Raw genomic sequence first — 14,855 nt, forward strand, 5'->3', positions numbered from 1 at the left:
AGGTGCTCACTTTGTTCATTATCTTCTCCCTGTTTTTGTTTTGTTTTGTTGTTTCCTGCCTTTCCTTGCACTTTTCCTGGTCTGTACTCCTCCTTCATGATGTCCCTGGTTCTAATCAAGCCTCTGTCAGTGACAGGCAGGGACATTTTGCAGCTCAGTGTCCTTCTGACTGATGTCAACTGCTAATTCTTTAAATTTACATATCATCTTTCTTCCCTGGAGCTCATAGCACTTAGCAGACAAGTGGGCACAAATGATTTAACTAAGTGAAATCCAGAGGCCTGCTCGTCTGGAGATTCTGCAAACTAGTGGATTAGCTCAGATGTCAGCACTGAATTATGAGCCTTCAGCTGCTCGTGCTTAGCACGCCACCAGCATTAATCCCTGGTCTTGCAGTGGTCCTTTAAATCATGCGTAGTGATTATCATCCTACTGTGAGAGAGAGAGGGGAGAAGAAATGAAAGGAGAGGGGAGGGGCTTCTGAGGGCCCCTGGAAGAGGCCTGCTCGTGCCTCAAGTTCTAGCAACAGGATGAGCAAATAGAATGGACCCAGATGAAACCCAGTCAGCCCACTTCCTCATAAACCACATGCATTTCACTTACCAAATTCTAACCATTATGCTGTGATTCCCCTGCTGCTTAAGAATGCAAATTCACACAAGTGACAGTATTCCTGCCAAGCAGTTTCAGGCAGCAAGTGGGTCTTATTTGTGAAACTGTGAAGGAAGAAGGCTGAATAATAACTCTCTGAAATCTGGTTTCCTTTATAAACGAGGTGGAAACAGTAAGAGCTTGGAAGTGACCAGGCGCATAGGAGCACTTGGGGGCTCTCGCTGGGGTCTCAGTCAATGGCGTGCCTCCAGAGGTCACCCTGTTATTGATGGTGCACCTCACCTTTGAAAGGAGCTGTTGGCTCAGGAGAATGGAAGGATTGTGAAGGAATTATCTGAACCCGAGCCACTGCCAGCGTCTAGCAGATTCTCCCTCTGTCCTGCTTTCCAACAGACAGCCTCCTAGCACTCTTTATCCATTCATTTGTTCATTCACTCCTTCATTCATGGGAACAAAATTTCCTTGAGTAGTGCCAAAAAAATGACCATAAGGGAAGGAAGGGGGGAGAAGCAGTACCAAACCCTATATGAGCAAGACCAGGACCTTACGAGAAACAGTTAAATTATGATGCCAGGTAATGGGTAGTTACCTACCAAAATCCACAGAAAATGGCCTCCAGTCCTTTTAAAAGCCAGTGAAATCAGTGGTGTAGTCAGTAAACGCTGGAGTTGTTGAGAGAAGAAGGGGATTAATGTTGCATGTGCCAGAATGATTAGGAGAGGAACTGGCAAAAGAGATGGGGAAGGGGAAGAAATGAAGGAGCAAGGAATTATAGGTAAAAGAAGAAAAGGAAGCACAGGCCCAGTGGGGAAACCAGTTTGCCTCAAACAGAGTGTGGGGTCGGGGGGCAAGGCATCTACAGGCAGTTGAAATGGAAAATTGACTGCAGAAAGTTGGGGGAAACCCTTAATGAAGTCTGGGCTCTGCAGCCTGTCTACCTTGGACAAGTCCCTTTAACCTTTCTGAGCCTCAGTTTTTATCATGTGCAAAGTAAGATTAGTAAATCCCAATTCACAGGCATATAGCAAGGATGAAATAAAATAATGCATCCCAATGTGCTTTGCAACCTGTAAAACATTATGCAAATAGGAGTTGTAATTATTATCATTAATAGCGCTGGCAATAAGATCTGATAGGAGAAGCCTAGGTTTGGAAGATCACCGAGTATCTGGTTTCAATATCAGTGTCTCCTCCCTCTGGAGAACTTCATTGTTAAATTTCTCTTCTGAAGATGGGTGCTTCTCAGTTATCTGTGCCGATTTGAGCCTTGAAGAGGTCAGATGTTGTATGTAGGTAGACAGACTTGGCTCAGACTGGCGGAGGAGCCACAAAAGGAAGCTCACATATGTACCTTAAACTGGTCTAATTTGATTTCAGGGAAGGACAGCTTCTGAAGCAATAATCCCAGACAGTCTAGCAAGAGGAAAGGGCTTAGACGAGCTAGGGAGGTAGACAGGAGGGCCAGAGAGTTGGGGAGGGAGGAGCTGGTTCTAGGCCAACGATGGGAGGTCAACCACAAGCTCAGCTCTCACAAGGGCAAACCGGTGATCAGGGCTCTGGAGCCCCAACCTGTTCTTTCCTGACAAGCCCAGGATGGTCACAGTCCCTGTTGAGTTAGAAAGTACATGTCTCAGACTAACATGGCATCACATTAACATGACCCGAGGAGTCTGACATGCCCATGTTCCACGCTGGGTGTGAAGTAAAAATGTGTCCCTGCCCTCTGGCAGAAGTGTTCAGCCCAAGATGCCCCTATGTTTTCAGGGCCAAAAGCAGACAGTGAGACGTCCTCCTCAGATGCACCTTGCCCTCTGTACATGTGGCCAGAGTGCTCTTGAACTAGCAAGTGCCAGTCTCTGCACCTGTGTCTGCAAGGCATGGGGTCTGCCAACCACAATGAGAAATCTGTCTTTCACAGAAGTGTCTGATGTATTCAAAATCAATCCACCAAAAGGGTCAATCTCCAAACATTTGGACTTGGTGAGCCTTTAATTTCCCAGAACATGTATATTCTCTGCTAAACACATAGCCTTTGTTACGGCAATAATGACCGTAACTTTATCATTGGAGCTGTCTGGGTCTGGCTGCTTGAGAAAGGTCAAGTTCAGCCCTCCCTGGAGTGTACAAGGAAGGGGGTGGAATGTTAGGCATCAGAGTCATCATACTCAGCTACCACCCCCTGTTCTGTTTGAAGCTGACATGGGCTTCCAAGTCATAGGCACAGGAGCCCAGGCATCATCTAGCAGCACTGGCAGAGACAGAAGGTTTTAAATGTCTTCCATTTGGACAGTGCCCAGCCAAGACGTCAAAGGCTTGAAACATAAAACACCTAGCCAGAGTCACCTCCAGTCTAGCAGCCACTTCACCTCCTGGAAACTGTTCCCTTATAATTCAGTTTAGACTGCACTGGCCCTTCAGGTAAGCCTATGATGAGGGAGACATGGACCTGGCCTTAGACTCTAGGGAGCGAAGACAAGCCAGACACAGCAGCCAACACCTAAGACCAGCTACACCACGTGCTATATGTGTGATACAAAGAAAGTGATACAGAGAAATAAGAGATTTAAACACTGAAGAAAGGGCTTCAAGAGGAGAATCAGGGTTCTGAAGACACATTAAGGAGGGGACACAGGACCTGGGAAACAAGGACAGGAATTTTAAAAAAGTTTTAAAAACCTGGTCCCAGCTTTTCCCTGGAGGGGCTACAGCTGCGAACTGGTATCTTTCCCAAGCATTTATCAAGGATCTCTGTTTGGGTTTGTTTCCTCAGATGACAGGAATTTCCTGCGGCTGCAGAGTGACGGCCGGCGAGAGGGTCAGTACGGGCGGCTCATCAGCCCACCTGTCCACCTGCCCCGGAGCCCCGTGTGCATGGAATTCCAGTACCAAGCCACGGGCGGCCGCGGGGTGGCGCTGCAGGTGGTACGCGAAGCCAGCCAGGAGAGCAAGCTCCTGTGGGTCATCCGCGAGGACCAGGGCGGCGAGTGGAAGCATGGTCGCATCATCTTGCCCAGCTACGACATGGAGTTTCAGGTGGGGTGGTGGAGGAAGTGGGGTGGGGAGATCCGTGGGAATCGTGATCCGTATTTCAATATTTCAAAGGACCGTGCCCATTCATCATTAGGGGACACGGTTAAGCGCTGCTGTTTTCATTGTGCTTCTCAAGTCGCCATGGCAACTAAATGACACTCTTATTTGTTATTCAGAATGTGCCTATCTCTACACCCAGACTTGGTTCTTTGTTCCTCCTATTGCCTTTTATATTGCTGAAATCTTCTCCAACAAATGTTTCTTCTCTCCATTTTATTTTAGATTGCTATCAGGTAGGCTGACAAAGGGACACAGAAGCCAGGGAAATAAACAACAAACAAACCCTCCACACACAAGGGAAGGGGTTTTGAGCCCCTCAGAATGGAGGAGGAAAAGGGAATGCCCTCCTAGACCTGTCCCGGGGAGCAGGAAGGAGCACAGGAAGGGGGCAGATACAGTTTCCTCTCTGTGGCCAGCAAACCTGAGAGAGTCTTAAACAAGTGGCTTCTCTTTCAACAGCTCTAAGAATTGAGTTATATTATCTCTGTCCCATGGAGCAAGAGACTGAGGCACAGATGGGCACGTGCAGCTGTAGCTGCATCTTGGGTAGGAGTCGACACACTGGATGAGGTGACTGAGAACCAGCCAAGGCATTAACCTGCTCCTCCCCAGACGAGGAGCAGCAACAGATGGCTGGTGAGGCAGCCAACTGCTCGCTCAGCTTGCCAGAGGACATGTGCTCGTTTGCAGAAAGAACCTGGGGAGGGCGAGAATGAGGAGTGATTGAAGACCGCAGAGCAGAAAGGGCTTCCGTGGGGAGGTGGGTGGGGAGCAGGTTCCCACTCACTAACCTAATACATGCATTCTAAGTGCCCATTTGCATTTTTGTCTAACCCACTAGAGAGTGAGTTTCTCTACGCAGAAGTCTTATTCATGAGATTGTATTATTGTCCTTGTGCCTAGCACATAGTAGGTGCTCAGAAGCCATCACTGAAAGGGCAACTTATTTCCTTCTTAGAGGCAATAATGGACCCCTCAGGGTCATAATGCAATGGGACCCACGAGACAAACCTGAGTGCTCTATTTCTCACTTTACCCGCTCCTGCTCATGTCCTCTGAGTTTTCAAATACCTGGATTGGCATTCGAAAAAAATTCATGAGAAAGAAACTTCAAAAATAGCTAGGGAAATTTTAACTCCTCTTTAAACACTCCTCAATTGTGGTTCTTTTAATCAATACATCCTAGTTGTTGGACAACAAATATCCATCACCTTGTTATATTTTCTCATTCCCCCCAAATATGCATTTGATTTGAACCAACTCTTTTCAAAATTAAGATCTCTAGAGCTATAGCCATGTGGCCAACAGATGTGTACCAGATGCAATAACACGTGTGTGTGTGTGTGTGTGTGTGTGTGCATGTGTGTACATGGATTAAGCTGGAGTTAACAAAAATAAAAAAAATCTTTGCAGTTTGGACCAGGAACCTCAAATTAACCGTGGCTCTGGTTCTTTCATCTTCTAGATTGTGTTCGAGGGGGTAATAGGGAAAGGACGTTCTGGAGAGATCGCCATTGATGACATTCGGATAAGCACTGATGTCCCACTGGAGAGTTGCATGGGTACGTGACCGCTTGATTCTGCATGGCTCTTCTAAATAAGACCACCAAGGGCTGGGACCAACAAGAAGAAACAAGAGGCCATTTTCAGACCAATCATCCCCTAATGGGCAGAGCGGGTGGCAAGGTGTGAGAGTAGTTGTATCTTGGGCTGAATTCAGGATGGGAAAGTGTGAGATGAGGTAAAAGCTGTGTCCCTGTTCCCAATCAGCCATAGATGTGCACTAAGTACATGAAGATGCAGGGTGCCGAGATCCCATCATCAGACTCCAGTTTTCAGCAAAGAAAATGCTAGAGGACAAGAGCAACTGCCAGTCAGAATTACATGCCAGAAAGGTTTGATGATTTAATGGAAGCCTTCAGGATGAGCTAAAATAGAACACGTGGTACATAAGAGGGATAATACAATTACCAAGCAGTTCTTTTATGTGAATGAGTTGCAGGGCAAAGTATGGCATGTGAAATAAGATGCTACCTTTTGCTTTAAAACTAATACCTCTAATGCCCAAGTCCTGGAGCTATAGGATTAAAACATTGCATACCAGGTGACCGACATGGGAGGGACACCATTATGGTCACCTTGGTCAGAAATGCAGGGTAGCAGCCTTCCTGAGGGTATACATTTTACCCAAGGCCTCCTCCTATAGCAGGGGACACCCCAAGGTTTCCCTGGCCATCTCTCATCAGAGTCATGGGCACTCCCAAAAGCAAGAGAGGAATCCTGAGAAGGAACAGGACTAGAGTAGTGGTAATGAGTTACCAAGTCCTTTTCTTGGCCCAAGAGTCCTAGGTTTGTGCATGCCTGCTGATGTCAGAAGCAACTGGGACCACCCCCAGTCCCCTTAGGCAACTCTCAGATCTTGGGCATCTAAAAGTAATCCTGGCTCTGAGAAAGTAATCAGTGGTAAGTGACTGATTACAATGCTTTTGGGACCCATTACTCTGGAAGGACTTTGTGTTCCAAAGCAATTTTGAGAATCCTCTCTACCCACCCCAACCCCCATGATGATGATACGATAGACAGAGGCCAGAACATGTGGAGGACATGGAGCATTTTCTGTAGAGTATTACCAAATAGCCTAGTGGAAGTCGTCATTGTCATCATTCATACAATTATTTCTTCCCTTTATCTAACTCAAATTTTTTTTTTTGTTTTTTTTTCCAGAACCCATCTCAGCTTTTGCAGGTGAGAATTTTAAAGGTAAAAAAAAAAATAAAACTTTTTTTTTTTTTTTTTGCATGCCTTTTCCCTCCCCCTTGTGATGTGAATTTGGTGGTGGGGGAGTAAACTTCCAAATTTGACAGAGCTCTCAAGAGAAAATAGGTGCCTCACCTTCCCACCACTAGATGGCACCAGCAATACCTGTAGATTCAGGGATTGAGATCCTCACTGTCTCTTGTTTAATTAAAGTTTAGAAACCTATAATAGAGACAAATAGGGTACAGATAAACCTTTCAGCCTTGAATTGTCCAACGGGGAGCAATGAAGCTGAAAATGCAGGAGAGGCGAGAAAGAAGAGGCTATGGGAAACCAGAACCAAAAAAAAAAAAAATGTAGTAAATTAAAAGTGAAATGAGGTGGCAATGATTTATTTTAGCCTGAAGATGGTTTCTTTCCAGCTCCAGGGTACCAAGGCAGCAGTCTCAATTAACCCCCGGTTAGGCGCAGTGGCAGGCAGTCTTGTGAGGGATGGATGTTAGGAAAGACAGGAGGAGTGGTAATCGTGAGGAGGAAGAGTTGCCAGATTCAGGAACCGGTGTCTTGTAAAGGGACTAAGGAGACATGTAGGTGATGGAGTTAGAGCACTTGAAATTCAGGACTTAAAAACAGAAAAGGACATTTTCTCCCTAAGAAAGTAAAGAGAACATGGCAAAGAAATAATTTGGGATGCTTGCCTCGTCCAGGAAAATAAAAAGGCCTCCAATCTTGGGCAGTAGTTCTATCAGTGCTTTGGTAATGCAGCGGGTCTGCATCTCACCCACTTTGCAGTCCACCTTGTTGACACTGCTAAATGTCCAATGCTAAACACTTAGGAGCCACTCTAAATGCTTCCCTGCAGTTGGCCTGACAAGCACTCTTGGAGACCCTGACCCCCACCTAATGACAGAGAGTTTTCTGCCTGCAGTTTGAGGGCTGCTGTACCCTGTTTGTACTGGCTGGGTTTTAACCCTATAGGTGACAGCATTTCAGAGATAAGGACAGCCATTTTTATATCCCATGTCTAGACTAGTTATCTTTACTCTCGTTAATCTGTCCAGCTTCTGGCTAGAAAGAGATGAATTCCTGGTTTGCCACCTAGGTATATTCCCAGACTTCAAATCATCTCACTTAATTTGCCACTCAGCACCCAGAGCTCTAAGGGGAAGGAGAAAAGTGACACTGGAGAAGAAAATGAAAAAAATGTATTTTTTTCCCTCACTTATCCTTCCTCACCTCCCCAAACTTCATGCCACTCTGAAGTCCACATTTTGAAGTATTAGTAGTATTTGTGTGCATATATTTGTGCTCTCCGGGTGTGAGATTTATATGAATGCAAATCCTAAGTATTGGAAGGAAAGCTGAGATCCAAACTGAACGACTTGGATTACAGTTGAATTCAAGGTCTAACCTTCAGGACCCAAGGTAATGCTCATACTGGGGAAGTGAATCCTGCTCATGTTATTTCACCTGACTTTCTTTGGGTCATGGAGGCTCAAAGCTCCCAGAAAGACTGGGTCAAGGTGTGCTGGCAAGTGCCACAAATGCTGTTCTGTGTGCACACCGTGTCAGGTCACGACTGACAAGTACGGTGGTTAAGGGCTTTGCCTCTGTAAGAGAACAAACAGGCCAGGCGCAAGTGCTTTCCTGAAGCTGTGTGTACCACAGGGCTGCACGGTCCAGTTGTGTTTGCTTGTACAAAATATATACATAAAATCTTATCCAAGCAGCAGTGCTCATTTAGCCAAAATAAACACAGGGCTTAGTAGTTTGAAGGTAAGAATTTCCAATGTGCCCCTGGTGGACTTGTTGTGGAAAATGGCAAGCATTTGGCAAAGAGGAAACCAAGTCTTGGGGAACAGAGACTTGGCCAAGGAATACAATCAAGATCAGAGTTTGGAGATGAGAAGGGACGATTTGGATCACAATGGCACGTTTTGCATGGAGCTCTGAGCTGGTAGCCAGAATCTAAGGGTCAGGGGTAGCTTCTTCTGGGCTGAGGATTGCTTTATCTCAGCATGTCTCTGTGGGCACTTTTACTCAAGCAAACCCTTCCATTTGGGAGAGAAAGAGGATGTGTGTTCCCTCTAACCTAGTAACACATATTCTGTTCCTCTCGAGGGCAGAACAGCAGGAACCCTCTCTTGGTAGGGGAAAAAAAAAATCAGTCTTTCGGTTCAAGGGGAAATAGAGAGAAGTCAGGTCTGGGCAGGCAAGATATGGAAAGTTGCTGTTGAAACAGCATTAACAATAGGCAATTACATTGTTAGTATGTTTTTGAGTTGATTTTTTTTTCTTTTCCATTATAAATTAACCATGTGACAGAAGTAATCCCATTCATTAGGAGAGATCAATGTATACTCAGTAAATCTTTAGGGAAATACAATAAAAGTAGTCTTTGGATCTGAGCTTATTAGGTATTCTTGATCTTTCATATTTCCAAGTATCTTTCATTTTCTGCTTCTTACTGATTTCTTGCCACGCAACATTGCCTTTTTATTCTAATCACCTGGGTTTTCTGCTTTTTACATATACTTAGACTGTGTATCAGGGTGTGTTAGTACTGAAGGGAAGCCATAGAGAAAAGAGGACTGTAGAAAAGGCAGAAAAGAGGAGAGAATGAATAAACTGAGTTGTCCTGGGATTTTTAAAAAGCCCTTTTTGTTGTTCTTATAAGTCAAATCTTAAACAATGTAGCCTGGGTATGCTTTTTTAATTTTTAATTTTCTATTTTTTATAAGCAGTAGCTATAAACATGGTGCCATTGTGCATCTTTTTCTAGGATTTGAGCTTTAACAAATTAAAAACTATATAAAGGGAAAGGGGGAAAAAGGACTGAAAAGTGGTGTCATTAGGTGATGGATTATTTCCTCCTTACTGATACTTTTTCAATAAAAGAAAAAAAAATAAAGAAACCAGTAAAAATACATAAAGTCCATAGTCAAGATTTCTGTAGTTGTTGACCACGCGGTCAACTCTCGGTAAAGACTAGAGATTTTGTTCCTGTTGGAGGCTGTGGGCTTTGGCAAGAGGAGTAGAAGGATCTGGGTCTGGAGCTCCAAAGCAGGGCTGCCCTTATGGAAGGTGGTCGTTGGAGTGGAGGATTCATAATTTTGGTCTTACTCTGATGGATGCTAAAGGGAACATCCACAGTTCCTGTCAATGGCCATGAACATGGATTTATGTCTCAGATCATTTGTGAGGGAGCTGTGCCCCATCTTTTGGGTTTCACTGAGTATTTCTGCAGTTTTCATCCAGGTAGAACCAGGAGAAAATGAGTGTCCAGGCTGTCTCATGGACAAAGAGGGAAGTGGTCTTAAAAGAGACCTCTTTGAGCAGACTGGCAGTTGATACTGTGTCTGCCTCAGGTTTTAAGTTCTATTTATTTGGTACAAACTGCCCAATCTCTGCATGTTTTTCTAATTTTTTTATAAGCAGTAGCTATAGACATTTTGTGCTCTCACTTCTTTTTCCATCTGTAACCTCACCCTGCTAAGACCTGCCTCCCAGAGGCTTTGCCCACCAGTGAGACATCCCCCAATTCAGGATTCGGGACCACAGATGACCTTTCTCCTTGGATCCACAACCTGTCTACTAGAAGCACTTCTGAAACACAGACAGGGTTAAACACTGTGCTTGCACGTAGTCCTCTGATGAAAGGCAGAGAAGTGTTCCTAAACCCTGCCAGGGTTCCAGATAGGCAGCTGTGGTGTGTGAATCCTCCTCCCCTCCCCACCCCCCAGCTTCCAGCTGCCAGATTAAGGCTAGGTGTTGCTGAGCAGGGAAGGATGGAGATCAGAAGTGTGAACCACGTAACGGCTTGGCAGCCATCCTTGCTCAGGGGACCCAGATTTCTTTGTGCAGTTGACTTGTGCACACTGCCCTTGCCTGTCACAAGGGCAGGACACCTCCCCTCCCCACAAGTTTACAGTTAATCTAAACAGTTGCTGAGGTCTAAGGGCAGAAGAAAATGGTTTTTGCTGACTTCTTTTCTCTAAGAGCACAAAGGTCAAGCCCTGGTTGAAAGAAGGTAGCATAAGTGCCCCCAGAAAACTGAGAGGGGTCCGAGACCAGCCATCCAGGATTCTGAATTTAGAGGCATTTTAGACAGATGGGGGACAGAGGACAGAAAGGGGGACTCACATGGTTTCAGCCAGCTCACTGAAAACCCCCAGCGATCCTTTCTATACATGTCTCATAAAACAAATGGAAAGAGTCATTCCTCAGGGATGCTTTGTACTTTAAGATCCTTTCTCCAAACAAATCAGAGGGCATGACCACATTCTTCTACTATCTTCTATAAACTTTTCTAGAGGAGCCAACCTTTTTCTGTTGCTTGTTTAATCGCACAAATTAAATAAACCTTTTATTTGACATGGCCCTCTTCGCCAACACTTCATTTTCAACAGGTACATAAAGGACTCCGTAGACAGGCCAGGCCTAAAACAGTTCTTATGTGCAAACAGCCTTTTCTTCTCAGCGAGAAGACTCACCAGTGGTGTCTTTCAAAATGTTTCTTTGGGGAACCTGGGTGACTCCTCCAGGTCCGGGTGGCATGCCATGAACACAGCTGTAGGAGATGCTTTCTCTTTTCAGGGATTGAATGAGAACCCGGCTTGACTGAGACACGCAGTCCTTAGACAGGTGCAGGCAGAGTTGAAGGGGGAGAGAGGGCTGCTTCGGGTTCCACCCCTGCTTGGTGAGAACAGGGGCCTGCAAATTCCTCCTGTGAAGAGCCAGATTGTAAATATTTCAGGCTTTCAAGGACATACAGTCTCTGCTGCAAGCACTCAGCTCTGCCACTGTGGCACGAAAGCCACCGCGGGCGATAGGTAAACAGATGAGGATGGCTGTGTTCCAATAAAACTTTATAAAAACAGGCAGTGCGCCAGGTTTGGCCCATTAGGCTGTAGTTAGCTGACCCCTGGGTTGGAGCACCAGCTGAGGATTCAGACCACCTGGTTCCAGTCCTGGCTGCCACTTGGTAGAAGCCTGCAATTCTGAGGGCACCGAGCCATCCCTGGGGCTTCACTGTAGACTGCTCTGCCCTCCTCAGTTTTTCTCCAAGTGAAACCAGAAAATCACTTATCCTCTCAAGTCCTCATGTCTCCCATTTGCTGATCATGAGGAATAAACAAGGTTCATGTGAAGACCACAGACCAATGGCCAACAAAAATGAAAATGTCTGCTCATTCCAGCTATTGTGACAGGCACATTTCCTAATTGTTTAGGAAATCGGTAGCCATACTTGCAAATAGAAACGGAAGGAACATGACCTAATGTGTGAATTCTTTTTTTTTTTTTTTTGCCTATCCATATCCATAGCTTCTCAGAATTTACTGTTTCTCAAAATTCAAATTCTTTGCATTCCCATTGCTTTTCTCTGAGGAGCTCCAAACTTTTCCAGTTGGGAGCCTGTTTAATCGTGCAAATACATTTGGAGTTATTGACTACTTACATATCCGTTTCTCATTATCTCAAACAACGAGAAAATTTTGTGGAGAATTGGGGGTGGAGATTAATGAAGAATATTTGGGGCATTGAAAGCATCATTCAAATGAAAAGAAAAATAATGAGAGTCAGTGATAGAAGTGGGAACCAGGTTGGTCCTCTGTTGTGAAACAATGGCCTAGTCACCCCACAGGGCTGAGGGGATAAGTGGGGTTAAAGTCGAGCTACTCATTAACCTGGGCACCTGGTATACGTGTCTTCTGCCCAAAGTGGGGACCTTTATCCTTCTCCTCATAGGGACACCATAGACAGAATCTCTAGCACTTTCTGAGAATAATTTCTTTGAAGTACATTTTTTTAGAAAGTCTGAACATTGGTCCAACATACATTCTTCCATCCATCTACCCAGCCATCAATCTATCCATCTGTCCATCTGTCCCCTGCTTCATCCATCCTTTTGGCATTCATTGAACAGCTACTGTTGCTGAGGAAGTTGCTTTGGGTAGGGATTGAACCCCAATTGATTTATCACCTTCTTCTCTGTAACTGGTAAACCACAGACTCATCAGCACAAAACCTTTCAAGGCTGAGCCACAGTCCAAACAGCACAGTCCACCTGCCTTTGAGAGTTGACTCTCTTTAGCTAGAGAATGTTCTAAGAAACTTCTGGCCCCAAAACTTTAAGTCACCCCAAAAATGCACATTAAAGATGAGGAAAGCATTGTTGTATCCTCTCTTTTCTAACCCCCTTAGTATTAAAAGCACAAACTCACACAGTATGTCTCATGTGTGAAAACATATGTGCAAGGAAAATGTTTAAGGGGCCAATGTAATGTACCCAAATGGCTTCTGTCACTCATGTTTTCTACATATTGGTAATTTTAGGGGAAGGAGCATAGGTAGGAAAGTGGAGTTTTATATCTAAAGTGGAGTCTGTTTTCAAAGGCAGAGCCCAATTCTGGTTCTGAATATATGATACCCAGCAAGTAGGAAGATTCTCCCTACTGGCCCCAACTTTGCCTCTATCATCAGAAACATTTTAAGAGTAGCATTAAAGGCCGGGTGCAATGGCACACACACACCTGTAATTGTATCTGTTTGGGAGGCTGAGGCAGGAGAATCTCAAGTTCAAAGCAAGCCTCAGCAAAAGCAAGGTGCTGAGCAACTTAATGAGACCCTGTATCTAAATAAAATACAAAATAGGGCTGGGGATGTGGCTTATGTGTCAAGTACCCCTGAGTTCAACCCCCAGTACCCAAAAAAAAAAAAAAAAAAAGGAGCATTAAGGTCTCAGACCCAGCACTTTGAGTCTTGGCTGGTGTATTTAATGCTGGAAACCAGAATTTTGACTGAAGGAAAGCAAACCTTTAAACTGAGACCACCTGGTGATAACAGAGGGAACATGGGTAGTTGAAACCATGTTCTGCTTGACAAAAAATTGGTGCTCCTGCCTTTGGGGTCTGGTCAGGTGTTTTAAATGGGAACTTAATCACCGTGGATTTACCACCTCCCTTTTCTCTGAGAGTCGAGCTGCAGTCTCATTAGAGGATGGCCCTCACTATGGAGCCAAATCAGAATCAGGGGCAAAACTGGGGATACCTCGTGGGGAGAAGAGTGATGGCTCTGAGGAAGTCCATGCCCACCCTGCACTGTGTTGCTTCCCGTGCATTCTGTGAGCTCACATGAAAATCCAGCAGCAGGGCGGTTGCCAGGCAGCAGATACTCCTGGTGACCTGAATCCAGAGTTGACACCAGTTCACTGTGACTTGCAAGCTGGCCACTTCAAGAAAACTGTTTTCAGCGCCTTGCTTTCTCTTTCTCTCCATTCTGTTCATAATTTCCAGTGCAAGTACACATAAAAGAGACAGAGCGTCCTTTCATAGCTACAATAATGAAATCATTAAAAGACAGAAAAAGCTTAAGGACAAAGAAAAGAGAGTAGGTGATCATGTGGGAGAAGATGAGGTTACAAAAGGGGTCTTGGGGGACCATGGGATCTTTTCCTAGAGGACTAGGAACCTGCACCTCAGTGGAAGGGGATCCCCAAACCCAGAGGAAGTGGTGACCAAGAGCTGACAAGTTGGGCAGGTTTTGAAAGATTTTTTAAGGGAAATGTCTCATTTTTCTGTCCCTTCTGAGAAGACGTTAGAAGTCCTGACACACCTCTCAGCTCTTCCCAAATAAAAAGAGAGGCCTGTGGGGGTTCAGGCCACTGGAACTTCAGAACACTGACTCAGAATGAGGCGACTGTTTCACACTGGTATTTTATTCACTGAGCATTGGGTGCCCTCTTTCATATACCCTCAGGAAACACCAAATCCAGAGTGATTTCCTTGGCATGAGGAGCTCAGAGTCTCACGGGGAAGACAGGAAATATAAACGAGGCCTGACTACACCCCAGGCAGAGGTGCTCCTCACAGAGTAGGACACATGAAGAGACAGCAGGGTTTCCTTCCATGGCTCCCCTCCTGGAGTCCCCTATGGGGAGAGAGGACACATTTTTCTGGCCACCAACACTTAACTCAAGAATCTAAGGAGGCATTTTTCTGAGGTTAAGCCTACACCGTTTTTCAGAAGTAAAGATCCTGTCTGGCTTTGGCAAACTCAAAGGCGCCTAGTTCCTTTCTGGGCCAGACTGATGTAAATCTTTGGGAGAATCAAGTTGTAGCACTGTTTTGCATCAAGTGGGACTCCAGCCAGTCTTTCCCCAGAGTTACCCTGGGCTTAAATCTACTACAGCATCTCCATGGCAACCGGAGGCCGCCAGTGAAGTGGCTGCCTTCTAGATCCCCTGCCCCGCCCCTCCCTGCTCTGTCTTTCCCATGATTGAGAAGGATCTCACTCTGCTCTCACTTACTCTTACCCTCACGTGCCTGCAATCGCTTTGTGCCCACATTTTTTGGTTGCAACTTCCCTTCTAATCTGCTTTGTAAATCCTCCATCCA

At 45.3% G+C, this 14,855-nt stretch overlaps 1 protein-coding gene across 4 annotated transcripts in view; it reads left to right on the plus strand.

Moving 5' to 3' along the window:
• The window catches only part of Nrp2 (neuropilin 2), a 115,446-nt gene that overhangs the window by 77,496 nt on the left and 23,095 nt on the right, over positions 1–14,855 (plus strand). For 2 of the 4 annotated variants that reach the window (XM_040294779.2, XM_078017885.1), the window contains exons 13-15: positions 3,383–3,645; positions 5,168–5,264; positions 6,427–6,462. In XM_040294779.2, coding sequence (XP_040150713.1) covers positions 3,383–3,645; positions 5,168–5,264; positions 6,427–6,462 — 396 coding nt within the window. The remainder of the gene's footprint in view (positions 1–3,382; positions 3,646–5,167; positions 5,265–6,426; positions 6,463–14,855) is intronic. The other 2 variants (XM_005335095.5, XM_005335099.5) reach the window with 1 other exon arrangement.

The sequence above is a fragment of the Ictidomys tridecemlineatus genome, chromosome 7, assembly GCF_052094955.1.
Source record: "Ictidomys tridecemlineatus isolate mIctTri1 chromosome 7, mIctTri1.hap1, whole genome shotgun sequence".
NCBI classification, from domain to species: domain Eukaryota; kingdom Metazoa; phylum Chordata; class Mammalia; order Rodentia; family Sciuridae; genus Ictidomys; species Ictidomys tridecemlineatus.